Source organism: Dermacentor albipictus, chromosome 10, assembly GCF_038994185.2.
Source record: "Dermacentor albipictus isolate Rhodes 1998 colony chromosome 10, USDA_Dalb.pri_finalv2, whole genome shotgun sequence".
In the NCBI taxonomy this organism is placed as follows: domain Eukaryota; kingdom Metazoa; phylum Arthropoda; class Arachnida; order Ixodida; family Ixodidae; genus Dermacentor; species Dermacentor albipictus.
The window spans coordinates 78,962,588-78,988,914 of NC_091830.1; the positions used below are offsets into that span (position 1 = coordinate 78,962,588).

The following is a 26,327-nucleotide window of genomic DNA, read 5'->3' on the forward strand; positions in this document are numbered from 1 at the left end:
TCAGCTGCTTCTGGATCGCCAAATTTGCGTCGCACGCAGTGTCGTCCATCTGCGTAAAGGCAGAGCGGCTGTGCTAATAATGAATTTCAGCACGCAACAGAAGCACCTCAACAGGGTTACGATGGCCGCTTTCTTGGAAGAGTTCGCTGAAATAAGCGATGCATTAGTGCTCTCCGCGTCATCCCATGAGGCGTCGTTGACGGTGACTGATGAGGTGAACTTCGACATTAACCCCGCACTGCCTCGACAAAAGCAAGAAAAGCTGCGTCGTCTTCTGCGATATTACGAATGTTTTATGCGAAGCATATTACGAGAGCTCAACCCAGCTCCTCAGGCGCGGCGGTGTCGCCTTGAAACCACGTGACACCGTGACGTCACGACAGAGGAGAAGTGGCTTTGGCTCAACTCTTGCAAGACGGGCTGGGTGGGAGTCGAACCAGGGTCTCCGGAGTGTGGGACGGAGACGCTACCACTGAGCCACGAGTACGATGCTTCAAAGCGGTACAAAAGCGCCTCTAGTGAATGCGGTGTTGCCTTAGAAACGAGCTGTTTCTAGGGCTCAGGCGTGCGTCACTTGCTCAGGCGCACATTTCGTTGCCGCGCCGAACGCTGCGTTGCTCGACGCTCACCGCGTCCAATGCGGGGCGCGTAGTCGCTGCCCTGTAGCTCATTGTCTTACACCCCTTGGCGGGTCGACGGGAACGCTGTCGCGTTCCACTCTTTAAGGCGAAGCAGTAATGCATGAGTTGTTTCTTCGTCTAGCCGAACCAAATATAGCCAAGCAACAGCAGTTCACCAGGCTAAACAGTGGTTCAACAACTAAAATAAAGGCTAGTATGCTTCGCATCCTGGGCTTAACCTTACCTAAGCCACAGCCATTTTTTTTAAGGTCGTCGATGATGCGGCAAACGCACAAAGCGAGGCATCGCATTATAACCGATGAATCGGCTCGTACCGTTCACCGAAGTCTCTACCGCGTTTCAGCGCGAGAACGTAAAACAATCAATACACAAGTTGAAGAAATGCTTCGCGATGACGTCATTCAGCCGTCCAAGAGCCCGTGGTTTTTACCCGGGGTGCTTGTAAAGAAGAAAGACGCGACCCTATGGTTTTGCGCCGATAATAGACGTCTCAACAGCGTCACAAAAAAAGACGTCTACCTGCTTCCGAGATTCGACGACACGTTAGATCGACTGTGCGGCGCCAAGTTGTTGTCGTCGATGGACCTCCGGAGAGGCTACTGGCACATTGAGATCGAGGAGAGGGACCTGTTACCTTTCGCCTGCGACGCGCGGTCGAGCCGGCGCGGATGCAACGGACGCCGGGGCCTTCGTTCAAAGCGGCGGACATTTTGGCCCGTTCGGAGCGGCCGCAACGCATCCCCGCCAAACGCGTCCAGGCTTGTTTCAGTGCCACGTGTCTTCTTGTGTGCGTGTGTGTGTGTGTGTGTGCCCACGCTTGTCAAAGCGCGGCAGTCGGGGAGAGGAGCTCCCCAAGTGTGAAGCGAGGAGATCTGACCGGCGCCAGCCCGGCTGATGCGTTACTACACTCGTCTCTACATGTCTTTCAGCTCGTCCGTGCCTCGCTGTCAGGTGGTCTCATCCCGTGACCTTCCTTCTTGCCCGCGACGCCAATAGTATAAGAGCAGCTGCCCCCGGAACCAGGAGAGAGGCTCCGAATTCTTCCGTCGAGAAGCGTGCTCTCCCGTCTCTCCACTTCGGTCGACCTGACCGGCCGCTCTTTTGCGATACTAGAATAAACAAGTTGTTCTGTTAGCAGTCGACTCATGCTTTGCCAGGACCTTCGGATGCTTCCAGTGGTGCCCCAGGCCGCCAGGTCAACGCTACCCTTGGGGCTTGCGACCCATTTGCAACAACTCGTGCCAGCGGTGCGACTGCAATAACGGGTGTCAGCCCTGAGGCTCCAACAGACCGTGAGAAGAGTGCTATCATTATGCCGGACGCTCTTTACGAATTCATAGTCATGCCATTCGGGCTATGCTCAGCGCCCGCGACATTTCAGCGTGTCATGTACACCACGTTGTCTGGGCTGAAATGGCAGATATGCCTCGCATATCTCGACGACGTAGTTTTTTTATGCGAAGCATATTACGAGAGCTCAACCCAGCTCCTCAGGCGCGGCGGTGTCGCCATGAAACCACGTGACACCGTGACGTCATGACAGAGGAGAAGTGGCTTTGGCTCAACTCTTGCAAGACGGGCTGGGTGGGAATCGAACCAGGGTCTCCGGAGTGTGGGGCGGAGACGCTACCACTGAGCCATGAGTACGATGCTTCAAAGCGGTACAAAAGCGCCTCTAGTGAATGCGGTGTTGCCTTAGAAACGAGCTGTTTCTAAGGCGTGCGTCTCTTGCTCAGGCGCACATTTTGTTGCCGCGCCGAACGCTGCTTTGCTCGACGCTCACCGCGTCCAATGCGGGGCGCGTAGTCGCTGCCGTGTAGCCCATTGTCTTACACCCGTTGGCGGGTCGACGGGAACGCTGTCGCGTTCCACTCTTGAAGGCGAAGCAGTAATGCATGAGTTGTTTCTTCGTCTAGCCGAACCAAATATAGCCAAGCAACAGCAGTTCACCAGGCTAAATAGTGGTTCAACAACTAAAATAAAGGCTAGTATGCTTCGCATCCTGGGCTTAACCTTACCTAAGCCACAGCCATTTTTTCTCATCCACTTTCGACGAGCACCTTAAAAGGCTGGAGACCGTGCTAGAGGCAATTAGGGTGCCGGGACTTGATCGGAAATCAGAGAAATGTCGTTTCGCCTAGGAAGACCTCCTGTTCCCCGGCCACGTAGTTAATTGCAAAGGCGTGCGTCCGGACCCCAAAAAGACGGCAGCCATCGAAAGTTTCCCGATACCCAGTGAAAAGAAAGCTGTGCGTAGATTTTTGCGGCTCTGTGCGCATTGCAAGCGTTTTGCACGAGTTTTCTCTCGAATTCAAAGACTTCAAAGACGCTTGCAGTCACCGCCAGTACTCGGCCATTTCGGCCAGAGCGCTGACGCCGAGATCCACACGGACGCAAGCGGCATAGGACTCGGTGCTGTGTTGATTCAAAAGACGAACGGCCTGGAGAACGGCCATCGCCTACGCGATGTCGAAATTGGAATTGAACTATTCGACGACCAAAAACGAATGCCTCGCGACGACCAAAAACGAATAGCTGCAGCAGGTCGACGCCCGACTATACAACCTACAACGACAAGACAAAGTGTACGCACTTGGTGACCGCGTTATGGTGCGGACACCAATTCGTCGCCGCGGGCTTAGTGAGGAGATCCTGCGCCGTTACTTCGGACCCTACAAGATAACTCCGCGACTTGGACCGCTGGTCTGCGAGGTTGTGCACGATGGAGTGACACGGTCACAGCGACGTCGCGCACCACCTGCGATGGTGCATGTCGCGCGCCTCAAAAAGTTTTTTTGAGCGTTAGCGGACTAACAGACATTCTTTTTTTTTCGTTTTCAATGGTTGATTGCATGCTTACAAGTTTCTTGTTTTCTTTAGCATCGGACTGGTGCTTTCTTTCACGGGGGTGGGGGTGGGGGGAGGGAGTAATGCCACGTCCGTTTATTTAGGCTTGTAGCGAAGCGACGTACGCAGCTCGCGTCACTACGACGCGACCGGCTTCGCTTGACGCGTTTCGATCATGGCCGCGATACGTATAAATACGGGACCATCGCTTGTCGCTTGTGCTGCCTCAGTCCAACGAACGCCCCAGACGCGCTTGCTGCTTTCGCTGTCACCACGTTGTTCTCTTAATTTAGGGCACAAGTTCGCCCATTAAACTCTCTTTAAGTCTAGCGCCGACGCAGTGTTCCTTTCTGTCTGCCTGCGTGCCAGGTAGCTCACCGCCACCTACGTGACACTATTTGCAAACACATTACCTTGCGCACTTTTTATGCGAAGCATATTACTAGAGCTCAACCCAACTCCTCAGGCGCGGCGGTGTCGCCTTCAATACCATGTGACACCGTGACGTCACGACAGAGGAGAAACGGGGCTCCAACTCGCGCCGTCGCTCGTGGCGTCGCGGCGGTATACAAGCAGCTGAGCTTGCCTCTGCTAGACACTCACGAGGTGAGATGCCTCCTGGAGACAGAGCTGCTCGTTGGAATGAGAAGCGAATGTTGCGGCGTGCTACAGAGACTGTTTCTAGGTGGCTTTGCTACGGCGCAGCGACTACGCGCCCCGCACCGGACGCGGTGAGCGTCGAGCAACGCAGCGTTCGGCGCGACAACGAAATGTGCGCCTGAGCAAGCGCCGCACGCCTGAGCCGACGCCGACGACACCGGCTTTTCTGCGACACGACCTCCTTAATGCTGTCGCGTTAAAATAAAGGCTAGTATGCTTCGCATCCTGGGCTTGACCGTAGCTAAGCCATAGCCAGTTTTTTTTCTAAACAGTCATGCTTGCTTGGCTTCAACTTCAGCAAAAAAAAAAAACCAACACAATCGAATGTGTGCTAAATATGCCTGCATGTATGCACCAACCCCGTTTGTTTGGACGTTGGTAATAATTGCACCTGATAAGATAGCTTGCAATGCAGCTACCGAAGCAAGTGCAGGTGCGTGTTCTTCCCCCTATGCCTGTAATGGAGTGTACACCGTGTTTTTTCAGCCCTTGACTGCGATAATACAAATGTTCTTCGTGTATTGAACAACCAAAGCATGCATCATTTTAGGGTCAGCCGAGCTTTTTCTTTAAACCAGCAAGACAAAATTCAAGACAAATGGTTCACATACTGAATAATTATTCATAATGCATTTGTCATTTGAAAGTACTTCACTTTATTTGTGCACATCCCCATCTACAATTCTTGCCGGAAGGGCTACAGACACACACAACTGGACACTTACTGTCCATCAAAAGAATGCAAAACGTGAATGAACTCTAAGGAAATGTGAATATATACAGCGGATAGACAAATACTGAAAACAAGTAGAAATGCATGAAAATATTTCTGACATACAGTAATTAACAATAAAGGTGCAGCTTCGCACATTATCATTGTGGTCTGCAATCCTTGCAGCAGGAAGGCCTCTCTTACCAACTACGTAATTAACACAAAATGTGCCGAATAAAGCAAATTAGAAAGGGCAGTTAAAATTGTGTTAGCAAGCAGCATGAAAAGATGTGGCAATGCGTATATACAATGAATGTAACGGTGTGCTATGCACAATAAATACAGCAGATAGGTGTGCAATGTGTTGCACATTGAAGTCTAAAAAAAGACTTTGCGTACAAAGTGACCTGTTTGGTCTACTATTTGGCTGACGGCTTCACATATCAGGCAAAACATGCATATGCGGCACAGTTCGCCCCCCCCCCCCCCCACACACACACATACACAAGTGCCTGCTGTACGAAGTTTCAGTTTTGTAACCAATGCCATGCAAAGTAGAAAAAACAGAGGAATAAATTCGCTGCATCCACCCGACAATTTATAGTCTGTATCCACGCAATGGCACTCGGCTCAGAATTGAAAACAGCCGGCTACAAGGTGGTTCTTGGTCCTTTTGCTTGACCTATGAAAAGTTCACTCAAGCACACGTCTTGCTTGAATGTGCCACAAAACATCGAACTATTTGTTGGCGAATATGCATTCGCAAGCCTGAGCTAACATACTTCTGCAAAAGCAACTTTTCAACATTTTCTCTGTGAGAACTACACGCACCTTCAAGATTAACCTCCGCATATTCAGCCAGGAACCTTGATATGGACCTTGACGGAGCCTTCATCTCCAAGATGGTATCAGCTGAGACAAATGCCTTGAAATATTCCTCAAAGTGAACCAGGACAGCTATCACTACATTTCTGGGCCTGATTAGGCTGCGAGCCCCCTTCACGTACCCCTTTAAGTGGACGAGTGCATTGTAGCTTTCATTTTCTCCAAATGATACTGTCATTCATGGCTCACAATTCCCTGTTGCCTTCGTTACAGCCCTGAGAAGAAATCCTCCGAAGTAGGCGAGGATGTCGCATTCAGTTGATGAAACTGCCTCAATAACAGGATCCTCTATGCTCTCCTCGTAATCCGTAAACTCCACAAGCTGACTTTGTAGAGTTGGCCCAAGAAGGTCGGCAAGGTGCAGGCTGTCATCAATGTCGTAGCTTGTTTACTTCGCTGTGTGTAGAAACTGCCCTACACAAACCAGCTTCAAAGCGCATTAGACATCGCGTGCACTTGGGGTAGGCTTTTTAATGCGCAAGAATGAGAAGATAATTTTCAGGTAGTCTCGGATTTATCGACTGGTCAGGACATACACGCACCCTCGGTGGCATAGAAGTTCTTCTGCGAGGCTAAGTACGACAGATGTTGAAATCAGAGGGCCTGCCTGAGACGGCTTCCAGGGTGCTGGTCCCATTTTCACATGTCGCAGCGTATGCTAGGCAAGGTTAAGCGTTGCTATCGCCTCTTTATACTTGGTGACGTCTACCTTGCTCAAAGCAAGCTCAGGATGATGTGATGACATTAAACTATACAATCTCCAAAGTAGCACAAGAAACACGCCGCTGCTTCGGCCTCGGCTGGAAGCTTTTATTTGCAGATTAGGTTGCGAATACCAGCAGGGGCTTCACGACGAAGCTGTACAGCAATGCTGACCTTCATTTTGGCAAAAATGTCCAGTGCTGACGTGGACAGAAGACAAGCCATTTTCTATCTTAAGGTCATTATCGCAGTCGTGCTCGAGTACTTCCTCTACAAGTGTGATGTCGGCCTTGTTGCCAGGAAGACCCTGCAGGTACACTGTTTCATTGTTCAAGTAGAAACAGCTTACTCGCAAAAGCTGCTCCCGGAGTTTTTTAGAACTTGTTCTGGATCCGCCATAAAGTGCAGCACCTTACCTTCAAGGTGAGGGTGAGGGACACTGCTAACTGTTTAAGAGTTTCGATCGCTAGAAAGACCTAGCAACCACCACACAGCCCGGTTTGCTGACCCCATATCGCTTGCTACGACAAGGACTCTTAGCGATATTCTCTGAAGCATTTCTATGAGGTTGAAAACAATGTCTTTCAGCAGTAGTCCACCAACAGCTCTGCCCGTGAAGCGGTTTGTAATCGCTTGTTTATAGCGCTTGCTTGGATCGCCCACCATGAACACCCAAATGTGGTTTGCTACATTGTCTGGTGTGTCGGGCAGGGTCGTACTGCCAAAAAGGTAGTCCAGTGAACGCTCATGCTCGTACCCTTGAGGGATTTCCATTTCATCTAGGAATAGGACACAATCCTTTTCAATATCCTCCGTTGCCTCCACTTTGCGTTTGAGTACATCGAACACTTCATGGAGGATACCTTGAAGAAAGCGGATGTTTAGTACGCTCCAGATCAGGGTTCTGTCTGAGGGCAGGGGACACAATTATGATCGAAGAAGATCATAACCAGCTGTACCACATGCACGCTTGATTTGCAGCGATGTTCTGATTGTTTATTCAGACCAAACGCATCCTTTGCTATTTTTTTCTATTTAGTACTTTTTGGTCTTCATTTAGGAATGTCATATTGGACATGAATTCAAGTTTTTTTGCGCCCAGACTTGTCGCTTGAGGCTTCGAATGGAGGCCTTTGCCTGGTTGTGCAGCATTTACAGTCTTTTGTACTTCCGTTTTAGGTGACTGTTCTTTTTTTTTGAAGCTCTGCAGTGTAATTGCCTGTCGATTCTAGCTTTTCATTGGTGTCGTTTCCACAGAAAGTGAACAAGACCAGATTGGTAGTTCCCTGGTTATCACAGGACCCAGCTGCTACTTCTGGTGACAATTCTCACGTCATTGTGCCAGTAGGTTCAGAATGTACCTCTGTCAGCTGTAGTGAAGGGAGCATGCTCCGAGAAGTGCTATTACTTAGTTTAGCCGGTGTATTGCTTGACAACTCTCTCGATACATGGGGGAGGGATAAGGAAATTTTCTTTTCATTATCAATGCCGTTTGACTGAAACTTGCTATATGTTGCAGCAGCAGTCCTCTGTTGTGAAGGCTCGTCGTCCTCATCACTGTCAACACTGCAGCTGACAACTAAACACCTGGGTGGGTGAGCGTTTGCCTCATATGGTAATGAAGTTGATGAACGTAAATCTGCAAAGCATGCAGAGCTACTCGTTCCAGAACTGCCTGGACTATCGCACATGTTCAGGCTGTAATGCTGATTCGGTGAGTGGATCACATTGCTGTCACAGTTCTCCGTCAACTGATCTTGCACATCTTCAGCTGCCATAACACCAACGCATAAGCTGTTTGATATGCTACCACACTGGCTTGTAGCTCCATTACTAGCTCTCAGTCCAGTTGCCACCACGTTAGCAGAGACTGTGTTTTGGGAGAGAAGCTTTGGTGGCTTGCGGCGTTTCGGTACAGCTGTAAAAAATTGTTCAGAAGCAAGAGTTAACAATCAAACCGAACAAAGGCAGCCCCTGTGCTTTATTTTTACAGACGATAGCATGCCAAAGGGATTTTATGCTGACTGATCGCAGCGTCACCATCAGTGCGACTTCAGCCTTAATGAGCGCAGTATTGCCATCGTTTGTGTCACGAAACGCTAGTGACAAGTGAGGTGACGCGAATGTTTTTGTAGACAACAGTGTTGTGGCATTACCACTCCGGAGTTGAAATTACTCCGGAACAGTCATGTTTGAGACGGTGCTACTTCAACGAATGTCTTTTTATAATTCCTCATTTTCTTTTTGTTACTCCTGAAAAAGTGAGTCACATCACTGCAAGGTAGGGCCTGAGAGTGGGCATAGGCATTTTTAGACTGCAATGAGATTGAATTAAAATAAGATAGGGCGCAAGCTCATATTTGCCGAAAGTAGTCCTTATTGCCATCCGCCATAAAGGTTCCCTTCTGTGGTCTACACCCGTTGTACACCACTCATTCTCTCACCCCTATCCCCCGCACACACCATACCTCCTGCATACCCAAGTCATGCCTCAGGTGAAATTTTACATATAAGATTTCTTTCTTGTGGAGGCTTGCTAAAACTTAGCTGCGATAAGGAGCGACAAGCATGAATTTTTCATAGAATTGAGAACCTACAATCCTACATTGATACTGTTGTCAATATTTTGTGAACATTTTGCTGAAGCACCAAGCCGTTTAAAATTGTTACTATATCAAATGCTAACTAGTCATAAAGTCGAGTATGCGTCTGCTATCTGTGATCCAGGCTTAAGTAACCTTTCAGATGCAATAGAGTCTCTTCAGAATCGCTCAGTTCGCTTTATCGTATCAAACAGCTCCCTTACTGCCCATGTTTTGCTGAAGAAATCTAATCTTGGCCTTCCGAACTTCCTCTCAAAGAAGAAAAATATAACGTACGCATTTGTCTATTTCATAAAGTTTTACTTGAACCAGTCATTTAAACACCAAGTTCTATCACAAGCATCGTATTTTTCAGCCCGTATTGATCACCAGCATAAGGTCGCCATTCATTTTTGCCGTACTAACCTGTTTCACGATTCATTTATACCAAAGACTAGCTCAGGATGGAATCACCTTTGCAGTGCCATAGACAGCATTGAAGATGTAGTCATACAAGGCCGCAGTTGTTGATCGCGTCACAGAATAACCTGCGCAGTTGGTAATTCAACAAGTATTTCATTTCAATGTACAGTAATGTTGCTAACGGTATTGTCATTGAAGGCTTTTGGTATTGACATGTTAGAATAACCTGTCCTGTTAATCATTTTTGTTTTTGTTGCTTTGTTTTGCCTTTTTATACATAGCATTGTTGTTGTTTAAATTATTTCGCTTGTATAATCAGAATGAACCCACGCCCTCTGTAATGCCGCTTGGGCCCGGAGGGTATTGCAATAAATAAAATATGTATTACTTACTACGAAATGGAAAGAGTGTAGGGATGGCATGTCTTGTTAGCTTCGTCCAATTATCTTTTCTGTTTTGCTCGAAGCTGCGGTCCTCAAAGTGGGCCTGCAGGCCATAGAAATTTTGTAAATAACACCGCGGTATTGTCATTGCTTCGATTCTTATTGCACATCATGCGACGGAAGCCACGGGTGTGAGCTTGTAGCGTCTAAAAATGTACCGGCTTACGCACCATGGATGCACTTAAGCGTCATGAAGTGGCAAGCTCGTTCTTATGAGCATTCTTTCTATGCAGGAATGGCAGGGTGTATGACAGCTCTCTACGAGAGCACATAACCTGTTAAATAGTAAGCCCAAAATAGGTTAGCTATCAGGGTTGCTCGTAACCATGCTGGCATTTGCAAGGAAATTGAAATTGCTTAACGGTGTTGAAGTACACCCACTGCAAATGGAGACACTGCTCAACTTCTACATCATACTGCAGCTCCTGCCTATTCAATTCCTCACTGCTTCTTTAGAATTCCTTGCTCTGTGCATGGAAGCACGACCACCTTCAGTATAACAGCAAACTACATAACTAAGAAAATATGCACCAGCTGCCGCTGCTGCATGCAGTTACTGAGGCTAGGCAGTCCAGCTTACAAAAACATTACCTACACGAAATGCAGTTGGTTTTACCTCGAATTCTAGTACACATTCACTCGTCAGTCAATTGTGCACGTTCTTGATGCAATTCAATTCAGCCTCGCTAACTGCGATTGTGCGTGAGCATGCAGCAAAACTTTATATTGTATGCCAAGGATAACTCTATCGCACGAATAAGGATTAGAGCAATACTTACATAGCATAAGTATGACGAGGCCGACGTTGTCTATAGGTCTCGTTTAAATTGCGCCAGCCAGCGCTTCCTTCAGGTAGGACTGGGCGGAAAAGAAAGCATCCACACGCCATTGGGGCTTATCTTAGAGCACTGCGGTACGCAGCGGCCGGTCATGATTGTCATCTTCGAGGTCGGGAGGGGTAGGATTACCATCCGCAGCCGAGCGGGCTTAACAGCTGATTTCGTTCACAGTTGCGGGAGCATTCGATGGCTTTCACACCAACCCAGATGTCATTCATTACTGAAACACGAAAGCAGACTGGCTGCCGGCTTCTGCAGGTCGTTGTAGCGCCTACCGAACCACAGAATAGGGACCGCACTGTAGCACGACGCCACGTTCGAGTGACAATCAAAATGGCGGAAGTGGAGGTTGGCAGCAGCGCCATCCGCGACACTTAGAGGAATTCCGGCGAGCGCGGCACGGGCGCTTAAAAAGGCTGGCACCACCCTAAAAAGGCGGTACATGGAGGCTCCCTATTATGGAAGCACCTAAGAGGAGTCCTGTTGAAGTGCACGTCTCACCCATAAGTCATGTTGATGGTGGCAATATGTTCTGTCGCTATATTGATTCAATGTTAACGCATTGTCGTCGAGAGTCATCGTGAGATTGGATCTGCTGCAATATTTTACTCACAAGTAACTGCAGTGAGTTATCAATTTGCGAACGCTATAGTGCACTGAAATTCTGTCTTTTTGAAGAAATGAAGAAGTACATGAGTAATTTCCCGAAATCGGCACTGAATATCATGAGGTAGTTGGCAGTGTTGTATTTTGAGTAAATAAGTGGCAGAACAGCTCTCTGCGGCAGCATCATGCCTGGAATTTCAAACGACGTTAACAAAGCGAAGTGTAACTCTTTACTCCCTGCCCAAGGACTGTCGCAACTATTAAGTTCCAGCAAATCGTGCATTCTTTGGAAGCAATATCTACCGGCGTTACTATTCGTTGAATTATTCATTGCATAAACAAACTAATATAACATGTATGAAATGGAGGAATTGTATGCGCATGAAAGCTACCACATGTTGATAGCATCCTTCTTAAGGAGCCGCCGGAAAGCTTAGTGTTTTTACTGAGTAAGTATTTTTTTTTATTTTGACCTCGCTTTTATTATATTTATGGTAGTGACGTGAAGGCTAGCTGTTAGAACATTAGAAAGCATTGGCATATTTACCGCGCCCTACCTTTCGCGTGCCTCTTTCTCTAGGATTTAAAACAAAGGCAACGAGACTCGAAGAACAGGAAAGAAGCTTCGTAGCGCAGCAGTGGTTCTTTTAAAGGTGATGCAAAGAAACTAGGGGCGCTCTAAGCCTAATTCGACTGATTCGCAGCATTCACGGGGCGTTCGCCTCGGTAAGGCCCGTGGCATTCTATGTTGATGCCAGCGACAAGCCTGAACACGGTACGGTTTGTGCGGACTGTAAACGGTGTTTTAGGGCCTATTTCTGAAACATGGCAGCGTAGGCTAACAATGTGCCACGTTGGGTGAACCAATACACGGCAATGTGTGCAACATTCACGTGGGAGAAATGCAGTTCATCACATTATTGTATGAAATTGGTCCATTACTGTGGCAGGAATCACTGTGTTCGCTGCGTGTTTGAGGTCAATACTGATGTGGTTAGCAAGCGCGAAGCGAGGCGAGCAATTTTATCAATACTCCATGGACTTGCTTTAAAGCGTAAGACAGAGGCTTACGCAAGCGATAGCGCCAACTATAGAAATCCGTGTTTGCAAATGTGTCTTAAACCTGAAGTCAATATAGATGAAGAGTTGAACAAATAATCTCTTCAGACTAATAAATCAGAACGTCAGAAAGAACACTGTACCTTTCTTTCAGCAGCAGAAACACGCATCTGTTGGCATCATCCGCATCGCAGACTTCGTATATATTTTTCTTTTGATGGTATAAGATAACAGCGTGTTGAGCCCCTGTGTAGAACTCACAAACTTGCGTGGCGCATTTTCCGCACTGCTCGATAGACCAGAAATAATTTAGTGTCGTTTATTTTCGAAGTGCAATATTGGCATTGTCGGAAAATAATATGTTCGGGTTGTACAACTGTCGCGCCGCAAATGTGCGTCGGTATTTAAAGAGTCTAAAAATTGTGGGTCTATCCCGAAGATTGTGCACTTTGAAAATGTGGGCTCGTCTCCAAGTTTTTACCGTCTTAAAAAGTGGACATTACCTGTTGGAACCGAAGGGAAGCCGTGAGGGAAGCCCTCAGGGAAACACGCAGTGGAGGCCCGCGTAGCGCATGCCACCCACTTGGCTCCCTAAAATTCTTGTAACCATCTCGCACTGCTTTGTAGATCCTGCCACCCGCGTTTTACGGCACATGCTTATTTTTGTAATGCTCACGTACTCGTCATGAAAACCAAAAGTACGCCTAAACACTGGAGGAATACACCAGGCACGTTGGGTTTCCCGAAGATTATTAAAAGAGCCCGCAACATCAAGCACTAGCTCTGAAAGCCCTCAAAGAGTTTCGAAACATTGCTTTCCAAGATTTAACGCCAATAAAAATTATTAATCACAAAATTGCGAGAATGAATCAATTTACTTGGTGCAAAGTCATGAAATAAATCTTGTAGGAATAAAATACTAAATACCATCTATATCATAGCGAGCACGAATCGGTAAAGAAATGTACTAATGAGTACTTACATTAAACTTGTCCATTTTACTCTTACCCCGAATTCTCCATTCACAATCCGCGCCTGATAGCCAGAGCAGGCTCACTTCATCCCTATTTTTTATGTAGGATGGAGTAGAAGCCCGCAAGGTAGTGAGGTACTTACGGTACCTTTCGCGAAACGCGTTTGTCTTCCTGATTGCTCTGACATTTGTTTTTATTTCTCCCATATTTGTCTCCACTAATCGTAAATAATTAAGTAAATTACACTGCTCTATTGCATTGTTTTTGCAATGGCCTGTTGACAGCCGATAATATTCGATCGTTTCTATGCAGTAATTCATTAGGCTAGATATTCCCAATCACTCTCAAATAATGCTTGATCTCTTACCCGGAGCCCTGTCTTTCCCTCTGCTGTCTTTAAAACAGTCTTTAAAATTGAAAGTGATTAATAGCGAGAAATAGAATGACGACAACAAGAAACAAGGACTCGGAAAGCATTCCTAAAGGTTTCCGTTTTATCACAATCTATATTTGTTCGCTCTCTTTAGACCAAGGCAAGCGGTAATTCTCATTGATCGGTTCTGATATCTTCGGTGGGCTCACTACCTAAATGCGAGACAGTGAAAACATGATAATGCAGATTCCAGACCATTCACCTTGCTTGCACGAACGCCGCGCTGGAGGGATGTGGTTAGGCGCCCATATTTGAAGCAAAAATATATTCAACGAAGCGACGAATATGGCCTCTTACATCCTATACGAATACTCACCAGGCCTTCGTATCGTGGGTTCGTGGACGTCAACACGGTGGGCGGGAAGGCATTACAAGGTTTGTAAAGAAGCGATGCCACCGAACTGATGGCGATTACAATGTCGACCGTGTAGGTGCTGTGGAGAAAGAACGCCGAGCAAGAATCGCATCGTCAATTACGGTGGCCCACCATTTCAACTCATTTATGAATGATCGCCCTATATAGCCCTGCGGGCTTAGTCATAGCCGGTCGAACAATACGCAGCCACACGTGCTCTCCCATGTTCTAAAGTACTGGAAGCTAATCTCTGCCTTAAAGCATGCACCGATGATTATGTTCCACGATGTAGCTACGTTGCAGTGGATCTGTTGCTTCGGTAGTCTCTCTCTGTCTCAGACAAACACACGCGTGCGCACCCGCACGCAGTCACATTCACATACAGACACAAAAGTACATAATGGCTCCCACCTCGCACGCCATTCTGCCAACACGGCCAGCTACGACATTTTCTGGTACTTTTGTACACAGCACTGTGAGACTTGGGCGAAGGAGCGTGTCGCTTGCGTTAGGAAGGTATGGTGCAGTGCTGTTATTAGGCCTAAGTTATCCACACACTTTTGTTGCCACCTTGTCCAAATCGTACTACATTGTCATGGCTTCAGTTCATATTGAGGAATAAGGGTTCGTGCCACCTATAGCGACCTGGGGCGCAGCGGCGTGACATCGCACTCGCTAGTTTTTACTCTTATTGGGTTTCCTGCTTTTAATGTACCGGCCGCGTTTCTTTCTTTTCGTGTCGTACATGCAGCGATCTGCTCCCTCGGAAAGCGCTCGCGCTAATGCACAGCACAGGTGCAGCCAGCGAACCATATTAACGCGACAGCGTTAAGGAGCTCGTGTCGCAGAAAAGCCGGTGTCATCGCCGTGGGCGGCGTCGGCCATGAGATGAAGTACCGGAAGGCAATTCATAAATTGGAAACAACTTGCAAGGTGGGTTCGCTGGGAATCGAACCAGGGTTTCCAGAGTGCGATACGGAGACGCTACCACTCAGACATGAGTTCGATGGTTCAATGCGGGACAAAAGCGCCTCTAGTGAATGCGATGTTGCCTTAGAAACGTGCCGTATAAAGTTATACTGCGGTGTATATCGGTAATTATGGGCATTTAAATTACAGAAGTCGTCGTTAAAGGAGTAGCTAAGTACGTTGCCGCTACATTTCTTGCTCGCTTGGCGTACACTCAGAGCCATCTTTCGGCAAGTACAGAAGACCTCCTCCTCGCAATGTACGGTGCTGCCCCGACAGGTGGCGCGCCACTCGCCCACTTGTGCCCTTCGTCTCGTCAAGAGCATGCCGAGCGAATGAGTGGGCGGTGCAAACGTGGTGCGATAACGCTATCGTGTTTCACTGTTGAAGGCGAAGCTTAAGCGTCCTCCAATTTTTTTGAAGCGAAACTTTCTTTGCGAGCCATGCCAGATTTATTTGACTGTAGTAGCTGCCTGTTGCTGCTTGTGCTGCTGCTGCTCGTGCTTTGTCACCAAATATATCCCCCTCGGCTGAGGGATGATGGTGCCATCTAGGAGCGATGGCTCATGCGACTTTTCCCGCAGCAGTGCGAGGTTGAGAGGGGAAGACAGCCTGCGCATACGGATCATTTGCCGTTGATAGAGCGAGGGGACGCGTAAAGCCAACACCACCTAGACAAGAGAAGGCCTGAGCTCTCGGCGAGTGATGTCAGGGAAAAGAGACCAGCAGAATGCTCGGGGATACGGGTTCGCGCCCTTATGGGGAATGTTAACCAGAGCGCCCTTGTTGTTTTTAGGCATAGCTGAACGGATGGCCCGCAGAGAACAAAGGGTATTCCAAGATTATTTTATTTATGGAAAACTATTTACTCGCGGCATTATTAAAAAGCCCGTCCATAAAATAATGAAATGGTTCAACCTTAGGACGGAGAACGAATTTAGGGTAAATGATGAAGGGGAGCACAGTGTTGCCTTCTTCTTCAGAGAAGCTTCTTTGCCTTGATTTTTCATTGACGTCAAAGAGTTTGCGTTCATGCTACCTTAAAAGTTCTTCAACAGAATGCTAGCACTGCACCATAACACAACTATCTTAGGACAAGTTTACCTTGTGCCCTTCTTCACATGCGAAACACATGTATTTATTCCAGTCTAGATTAGGCTCTAAAGGAGTAATTGCACTTTGGAGGCATTATTACATGCAGTACCGCAGTCCCCATATTTACAACACCTCAAATGAGCTTAGCAATTGAGATACAAAACATCCGTGCAACTATTTACAAAGAAACACCTGCCTTATTCCGCAGGATCCCAGCTCTCTTTGCCTTAGCATTGGCACCCAATATTCTGTCATTGATCATGCGGAAACATGAACGCATGATTTTTCAGCCCTGATTTGTGATTGCTCCAGCAATCGGGCACGCAGCACTTATTAGGCATATCCTGGTATGAACGTAATCCACATTCTGCGGTAATGAAGGCTTACCGGACACACCAACGCAACCGCAGCACGAGCACAGAGACTACATGCACGGTTCACGTCCAGAAAAAAAGTGCGCTCGGGAGCATATCGCAGCATGGCAGGATTTTTCAAACCCCGAAGTTATCCACGGAGCGGCAGAGTTTGCGGAACTAACCGAAGCGTGATCGCCGTCGTCGCCCACTCGGCCTTCCGCGCGTCATTTTCAACACAGGCGCGCTGCTTGTAGCTTCGTTGCACGCTGCACGGAACTTCTATGTGGGCCTCTTTCCCCTGATGTAGCTCAAGGGGAGAGGGTACAGCGAGAAGGCCTTATGTTCTGTAGAGGGCGTTGGTACAACCGCGATAAGAAAGGAGGGATGATCTTACGTAGCGCGTGCCTTCTGCCGCCTAGCAACAACGTCGACGATCGTATCTGCACCTCCACGGGGAGGTACGGCATGCCAACCAGTGGCGCAGAAGGCCAGCTTGCCTCTTTTACCCACTATAGCACTGGTTGCTTTCGAAGGTGCACTGCATTGCAAAGCCCCTCGTTAGTGGCGTACTTGAGCCAGATCAGAAGATGCGCGTGAATACCACGTAAGCTTTGCTCTATATAGGATGCAGCACCATACGTCACACCTGCTGAACATTCAACACGAGACAGTACTTTTTATTCTTTAGGTCCTTCGTCAACGGCTGCGGCAAAATCTCGCGGCTGATATAATACCAGGATTGGTCGCATAGCGCGAATTATGATGAGTATGGTAAATTAAATGCGTCTCTCTAAATAATGATTGTGCTCACGCTCGCCACAATTGTTTATTTCATCAGCATTTCACGAACGTGCCAAGAGATCTCTACTGGCCTCGTGGACGAAGTATTCACATGTCGTCACATGCCGCATATTGTTGGCCATTAGGTCATTTAGCTGCGCTCCATAATATAAACGAATTCAAATAATGCGTTGCCCTACAGAAGCTACATTTTAGCTTCTTACGTAGGAAACCAAGATGTGATTATGAGACACGCTAAAGTGGTGAATCGGAGGGAATTATAACCATTTGAATTTGCTAAAATGCGTTGCTCGCGGGACACAGACGATGAAACATGCAAGATGAACACCTCAGACGAAGTCGCGTCAGTAACGCGCTTTGCTGAGGTGAAATGGATTACCAATCCTTTCAAGTTCACCCCCTGTGAATTATGACTACTCGACCTTCTCCAACCTGCACCTTAATTATAGTACAGGAGCGTTTTTCCATTACAACCCACATCGAAATGCGGCAGCCGCGGTCGGAACTGAACCCGCAATCTCACGCTCACCAGTGCAGCACCAGAGCGACATAGCTACCGCATAGATTTCGCAGCTTTTAACCGTAGTGGCTGTAAGGAAATATGGTTGCCTCGATGATATCACTGCTTACTCCGTAATGAATGCAACATCCGTCAAAAAAAGACACCAGCTTAAACAGTTGCCGTTTCATCGCTAATATGTGTCGCTTTACTTCAGTGTTGTGACCAGACTTTTTTTTGTTTTTTCCAGGAGGAGGCTCGCGATGTTGCAGAGAGAGTGAACAGATGGGTATAGGAACGTGTGCTTTTTGTACCAAGTATCCACCAGGCACATACATATCTCGAGGAGGAGTGGTGGGGGGACTGTTGTTTTCCCTGTTGCCCTGGGCCCCCCGCACATGATTTTATTACCCTGCGAGTAACGCACGAAATCAGGCTCCTGCGGTGGTCCAGCGGTAGGCTAATAAAACACTGCAACAGAATTTACACTTCTACATGACCGCTCTCGACGAAGGCGACGATGATGGATAATACTTTACTTGAGCATTAGAGAAAGTATAGTCACATCTCTGACGAATACATGGTGGAAAATAATGTTTAGGTTCTCTTCGGCTGTTCCATGCGGACGTGAACGAAGCCAATAGTTAGCCACAGCATAGACTAACATTTCATTGCTGCTAACGTAGGCCGCGAAGCCAAAAGATGTAATTTAATAGAATAATCGCTATACAAACATGTGCGGCTAGGCCTTCAGCTTTATTTAAACATGGTTTCAGATTACATGCAAGCACTGCTTACCATCGCATCGATATTTCATGCCTGAGAATAACGTACAGGGTTTCAAAGAAGAAGCGGAAGTATCTTCCTAAATTTCTGACCTCCCGTGGTTTTTTAACGTCCACCTAAATTCTAGCCGCCGATCGTTTTGGTATTTCACCACATCGGTGAGCTGCTGCAGTGCTAGGTGATCCTGCCGTGGCCCCCTACTCCGCAAAACTGGATGTTAATTGAGTTACTGCGAACAGCGAATGTTCATGCCTAGAAGCTTCTCCGCAGGAAGAAGCAGAATTCAAGGAAGCTGGACTACAAACTGTGCCTTGACTCATGTCGCAGCAGCAAGAGTGGTTTTGTAAAGCACCAGTCATCAATTGCAACGCATAACATTAAAATTTAGACAAGTATTTAGGTTGAATCAATGTCCTCCGATAAAACTGATTACAATGACAACAGAGAAAATAATGGCGTAACTCATGCCATGTAACATACATGAGAAACCAATGATATGCAGTGGTATGGATGCTTCATTACAAAGAAAACAATAATAAAAATTCAGAAAGCAGTGTATTTCAACGCACTACGTCGAAGAAACACGATGTACACTGGGCATATCTAGAAGCCAACAAAGACTACGAAGGACACCATAAGGGAAAATAATTGTTCTTACTAATTTAATTAGAAGGATGGTAAATATTATAGAAATAATAGCGGATTAAAAACCAACTGCCAACAGGTGGAGCACGAACGCCCGTCTTCGCATTACTACAAGAAGTAGCATAATTATAGCTCAATTCAAAAGTGTATTGCGCGCGTAATGCGAAGAATTGAGTTCTTCCCCACTTGCTGCCAGTCGGTTTTATATCCGCTTTCATTTTCATTATTTATCACGTCTTTATTAATAAGTTCAAGTATTTTCCTCTAATCTTCTATGTTGGCTTCTTCAGATATGACTAATAAAAAATCTGGCCCTTAGTTTCCTTTCTTCTCGATTACATAGCGAGACCTCGAATCCGGCAGCACGGATGCCTTTAAATAGCATGTGATGGTTTATGAAACAGTTGCCTTCAACCAAAAAAGTGACGTACGCGTGATGTATGCTACATAAAGGATGTCCCATATCCGCCGTCAAGGGCGTAAGTGGAGGCGCTGCCTAACATTCCAAGGTTTATTCTAGTAAATAAACTTAAATACCCCAAAAAGTGGATGGCAAAACGCCACAGCGGTAATTCAGTGGGAAAGAGAATCAGACGCATAATGCGAAGATGTGGCTACGTGCCTCATATGCGGCCAGTTGTGTTTTTTCATCCACTTTCATCTCCGTTATTTTTTATCATTTCTTCAATTCAAATATTACGTACAACTAATTTCCCCTATGCTGTCTCTGATGTATTTCTCTGCTCGCAGCTTATGTTATTGCTAACAAATAATAGGACTCTTGGTTTCCTTTCTTCTCGTTCAATGTATCCTGGGGAGATTTTCAAAGCAAGAATATTGGAGCGCAGGAACAGGAACTTGGCTTCTAATAATGCATTCGAAAGTTGTGATATGCCGGGCAGACGCGCAACGGAGTTGAAGCAGGCGTCAAGCTCTCCCCATACTTGGGTCGATTCCGAGGATAGTGCAATACTGGGCCGATCCGCGGCGTGGGTGAAACGGGCATTAAGCAGTCCTCATAGGAGCGCCGATCCCAAAGATAGTACAATACCGGGTCGAGCCACAGCATGGGTGAAGCAGGCGCTAAACCATCCCCATACGAGGGCCAATTCCAAAGTTGTGCTATGCCGAGCAGACTCGCAACGGAGGTGAAGCAGGCGTCGAGCTCTCCCCATACGTGGATCGACCCCGAAGATAGTGCAAGACCAGGCCGATCCACGGCATGGGTTAAACAGGCATTAGGGCCGATCCCGAAGATAGTACAATACCGCGCCGACCCATGGCGTGGGTGAAGCAGGCGATAAACTCTCCCCATACGTGAGCCGATTCCAATGTTGTGCTATGCCGGGCCTACTCGCAAAGGAGGTGAAGCACGCGTCGAACTCTCCCCATACGTGGGTATCCCCAAGATATTGCAATACCGGGCAGGCAGGCAAGTGAAACAGGCGTTAAACATAGCCGATGCGTGAGGCCATCCCAAAGATAGTGAAATACCGGGGCGACCCGCCGCGGAGATGCAGTTCGCCATTAAGTGGCCCAATACACTGCTTCGCTGATCATCGTGCTTCATAGTGCGGAAGGGCAATGACTTTTTATCATAGTTGGGGAGCTAAGTGGAGGAATATTTGGATATCACATGTTTACTCATAGGAATTGAGTTCGCCATGCTAGCAGTGATCACATGGCTCTCCTTTCTAAAGCATAAAGCTTGTTTAAGTGTTCTATTGTCAATTGCTCATATTGATAAACAGTAGTTATGACGTGAGTGAGTCATTTAGAAGTCTATTTCTGTTCTTAGTCGAGAGGACAAAAAAGATTAATTTCACTACTATGACCGCACATTAGTAAGATATCATATCCGTTTATAACTAAAACTTGACTACCAATGGAGAATGCCAGCTGTCTTGTTCTAACGATGAAGCATTGTTAGAAGATTATTTATTTTTGCAGGCTGTTTCGTTATTTCTTGAAAACAAAAGCTTGAATATTCTTTGCGCATTCATTTAAAGTTATTTACTAATAGCAACAGACTTTTCTTAACCTCGTCTTTTTCGTTCCTTGCATTGTTAAATTGTAGATATGAAAAAAGGATAACAATAAGTTGATCCGCACACCATATTTCTTCGCAGATTTCAGAACATATAAAAAGTACTTTACTACAAGAAATATTGAAGAAAACCTAATATGGATGCCTAAGAACACCATACTTGGTCAAACTGTTTAACACTTTAGATAATGGAATGAGATGAAGTGGCAATGGCAATCTGAATACTATTGTTCAAGTGATTCTTGTTCTTGCAGTAGGATACTGCATCAATTTTAAATGAAGGCTTTATGAAACTCTTCCAAAAAAGATTAATGGCAAAGAAATATCATTTCCTTTATGTTTTATGTTTTAAGTATATATCTGTTTCATCTACAGAAGCGCCGCTTCTATCACTCAGCCGAGTACCAGGGCACATTTCTACTTACCTTTATTTAGTCACGCTCATACCACCTCTTAAAAGCACTCTATTCGACCCACACAGACATTTAATCGGACTGGAAAGTAACACATGTTGATGGTCATTCCCCTGCATCCATCCACCAGCCCTACTGAGACCCAGTTCGAGTGAGTCTGATCAATTTGACTGATTGCTGATATCTGCGACCTATGACCGCATTTCAGAGGGCATTTGCTGATATCACTGTGGAATGCCACGGTGTAATGCCACCAAGGCAAGAAGGTGCTGGTTATCTTCCCTCTCATGGCAAAACGCATGTGTCTTAAATTTGCTCACAAGTACAAGCAGCGCGCTTTGGTCATTAAGAGAAAAATTTAGCTTGGTAGCTTGTATATAAATAGTGGAAGAATGTGAAATCATTTTTTCGGCATTCACCGCGCATATGAGGGTGATGGTCTGTTGTATTTCAAAAAAGTTTAAAGGTACTATTTACAAAACGCTAATTCATTTTGAAACTTACGTTTCACAAAATTTGTTGAAAGTTGCAGAATTTAAAATGAAATCTCAAGTACCAAGTTGTCAACCTTGAAGATTCGTATTTAAAAATATATCACAATTCTTAATCTGCCCCTAATATGACATCTAAAGAGGGCGGAATGAAGCGATTAGAGATCTACAATGCACCAGTAATTTGTGAAAAGTACGTTTGCAAGATAGACGTAAGCTTTATGTCAAATTTATAAAGCAGTCCACTCATAAATCAAATTTGATCTCTATAGATGATGTACTTGTGACGGTAACAGAACATATATTCACGTGGATGTAAACATGCATGTGTACATATACATGTATGTTTCGGTGCACAGTCACATTGGTGCACAGATTTGTAAACCTCGGGCTCGTTTTATTTTTGTCTTTAAAAATTGTGCATTTTCTTTCAATTATGGGGTCCTCACTGACACGTTTCTTCCCCACTTGCTAGAATTTAGCCTTTCGCTCCAAACGAAACAATTTAATAAAAATCTTCAGGCGGTAGCCTCATCAGACCATTTGGACATTTCGCGTTCATTTGATTAGGGAAACATGAGTCCTCATGACTTCGAGCGAAAGCTCCCTCTTAAGTTTCTCTAACAATCCCGTTAATAATCTTCTTAGCCATAGACACCTATTTCCAGCTGGCGCCTAGTGCCACTTTGGAAGCACTCGATAAATACTAGTATGGCGCACGTGAAGTTGCTTGAAGTAATGCAGCCTGGGTTTGGTACACTCTTGCTATTTGACTTTAGCGTTAGCGTGCAAAATCTCTACTGATCTACTGACCATATTGATATTCGTTCACCCTCAATGGGGTTCTCTTACCACTTACTTGGCAACTTCCATGAGTGTCGCTGTGAAGTTGGATAAGACGTCGCCGGTGTAATCGTCGCAGCCGATGGCGATGACGGTTTTCGCTGTCTGGTCCCCACCCTGGATCTGTTTAAATTTCTGGAACACAAGCAAAACACGACGGACACGATGTGCTTCTAGTCGTTGTCTACATAGCAAGAGCTAGAGCAAGTCTAAACCTGCATTCGTAATCACATCGCTCTGTATATTTTTCTATAAACACAGTGATTCACTTCTAGCATGTCGCATACGCACTTTTATTAAATAGCGAAATCGTGAAGAGAAGGTACCCGGTGTATTAAAGACTAAACAGGAGTTGCACATCTGCTCTCCGCTTGCTTGTAAGGCTTTGAATAGAAACTGAGCCTGAGCGCTCCACTTGGTGATGTCGATATACAGAATTATGCACAAGTATCTCTATGCGGCACTTTGGCAATTTTACGGAACAAGCGATAGTGCCCACTGCCGACGCAGTCATGGAAAATATACAGTGGTTGCTTGAATAACAATTGAGAATGTCATTATGAGGATGTTAGCAACGATGTGTTGCACTCGCGTTTTTGTAAAAAAAATAAGCAATTTTGAAGACTCAAAATTAAGAACACATGCTGCTTCAACACTTGGGGCGAAATAGCAGCATTTACATAATAGGGAGTACCTTGCAGTTGCCCACGTGGAAAACAAGCGCAACGTATTAGCACGCACATCATCGTTGTCTTTGCGTGTTGCTATTAAGGTATACAGCCACACATTTTCATAAATTGTTGAAGCTTTCCATGACACGTGATACGTTGCGCCCATTTCGAATGCGCACCTTGTGTAGCTCATTATTGCGGTGTCTTCCGCAAGACACCGTGAGTGTGCAACCGTTTCAATATGCTCAGAGCACCCACTTTGTTTCAAATTCACCCAATATAATTTCTCGGTGTCGTAGCCAGCAAGAAATAGATCATAAAATCGGTCACTATATGGAATGATCTCATGCTGACGAAAACGTATTAGCTATTATTTGTTCGTATTATACAGATCAGCTGTTTGCTTTGAAGATGGTATGCCTAGCGAGATGGTACTAAGTCGCGAACCCTTCGATCTCCACCTACCAGATGGTGCCACAACATCAGCATCGGTAATGCGGGGTGTATGCGGAACGCTACCCATACCTAATTCTTTATTACATAAATCACTTCTATCTACGTTCTCTACGATGCTACGCCTGGATAGTATGCTAAAGCGTATCTCTCAGCATGTCGTCCGCTGTTGAACGAAGACATGACGCGAATACAGAAGGCTTAACGTATCACGTTTAATGTACGCAATCTGTCTAAAGTTGCACATTGCGTTTGTTGGTATATTGTCACGTGGTGGTGACGTTAAGAACACAGTAGCAATACTGTGATAGACAAAACTAACTTTTATTGGGCGAACCTGTGCCCACAAAACAGGCTACACTTATAGCACAACGATAGCGGCGAACACGGTCGGCGATCGTCGAAAATCTGATCAGCGGTTCAAGCGCGTCGGCTTTTATACACAATCGTCGAATGTTCCAGACTAATCGTTGGCACCCGCGTGCCTTCCATAAAGTTCTACATCATTCGCGTCAGGCGAATAAATCAGATAACACAAGGTTCGGCAACAACAGACTGCGGATAGAAGCATCGATAACTTTCCAGAAACTTCGGATACATTCAAGCGCGTCCCGCGCTGTGCGATACGATTTCTTAGGCGGTGAAACCTGGTCGCCCGATAAATATAAATACACGTGTCAATACCCCCCTCTTAAAAAGCATCGTCCCGATGCTACAAAGAGAGCGAAACACAAAGGGACACTTATTAAACATAGGTAACAAAACAACGAAAAGAAATAAAGTCCAAAGGTCAGTTACGCGAAGTGCCAAAGTTCGTCAACGCTGGTGGTACGGCTTGAGCCGCACAACGTGGACAATTTCAGGTCGTGAGCGGCGCCGCTGTGACAGCGAAATGCCGTCTGGCACGACCTCGTAGTCCAGTACACCAATACGTCGGATGATCTTGTACGGTCCAAAATAGCGACGCAAAAGCTTCTCGCTCAGTCCTCGTCGGCGTATAGGGGTCCAAACCCAAACACGGTCACCGGGCTGGTACTCAACAAAGCGTCGTCGGAGGTTGTAGTGTCGGCTGTCGGTCCTCTGCTGGTTCTTTATCCGCAGGCGGGCGAGCTGTCGGGCTTCTTCGGCGCGCTGGAGATAGCTAGCGACGTCGAGATTTTCCTCGTCGGTGACGTGGGGCAGCATGGCGTCGAGCGTCGTCGTCGGATTCCTGCCGTAAACCAGCTTAAACGGCGTGATCTGTGTTGTTTCTTGCACCGCCGTGTTGTAAGCGAATGTTACGTACGGCAGGACCGCATCCCACGTCTTGTGTTCGACGTCCACGTACATCGCTAGCATGTCGGCGAGGGTCTTATTCAGCCGCTCCGTAAGACCATTCGTCTGCGGGTGGTAGGCCGTTGTCCTCCTGTGCCTTGTCTGACTGTAGTTCAGAATGGCTTGGGTGAGCTCCGCTGTAAAGGCCGTTCCTCTGTCGGTGATGAGGACTTCTGGGGCACCATGTCGCAGCAGGATGTTTTCGACAAAGAATTTCGCCACTTCGGCTGCGCTACCTTTCGGCAGTGCTTTAGTTTCAGCGAAGCGGGTGAGGTAGTCCGTCGCCACGACGATCCATTTATTTCCGGTTGTTGACGTCGGAAAGGGTCCCAACAAGTCCATCCCGATCTGCTGGAATGGTCGGCAAGGAGGCTCGATCGGCTGTAGTAATCCGGCTGGCCTTGTCGGCGGTGTCTTGCGTCGCTGACAGTCTCGGCATGTTCTGACATAACGGGCGACGTCGGCGGTCAGGTGCGGCCAATAATACTTTTCTTGTATCCTTGATAGTGTCCGGGAAAATCCTAGGTGTCCAGCGGTCGGATCGTCATGTAGGGCGTGCAATACTTCTGGACGAAGTCCTGACGGGACAACAAGAAGGTAGTTGGCGCGGACTGGGGAGAAGTTCTTCTTCACGAGTAGATTGTTTTGAAGCGTGAAGGAAGATAATCCGCGCTTAAATGCCCTGGGGACAACGTCGGTGTGCCCTTCCAAATATTCGACGAGGCCTTTTAGCTCCGCGTCTGCCCGTTGCTGTGCAGCGAAGTCTTCCGCGCTTATCATTCC

At 46.7% G+C, this 26,327-nt stretch overlaps 2 protein-coding genes across 9 annotated transcripts in view; one reads left to right on the forward strand and one right to left on the reverse strand.

Moving 5' to 3' along the window:
* The window catches only part of LOC139050390 (uncharacterized), a 527,729-nt gene that overhangs the window by 85,014 nt on the left and 416,388 nt on the right, over positions 1-26,327 (forward strand). The window lies entirely within an intron of this gene.
* LOC139050487 (uncharacterized) overlaps positions 1-26,327 on the reverse strand; it is a 144,771-nt gene that overhangs the window by 20,395 nt on the left and 98,049 nt on the right. For all 3 annotated transcript variants that reach the window (XM_070526930.1, XM_070526931.1, XM_070526929.1), the window contains 2 exons: positions 23,123-23,241; positions 14,123-14,240 (listed from right to left, as the gene is read on the reverse strand). In XM_070526930.1, the coding sequence (XP_070383031.1) occupies positions 14,123-14,240; positions 23,123-23,241 (237 nt within the window). The remainder of the gene's footprint in view (positions 1-14,122; positions 14,241-23,122; positions 23,242-26,327) is intronic.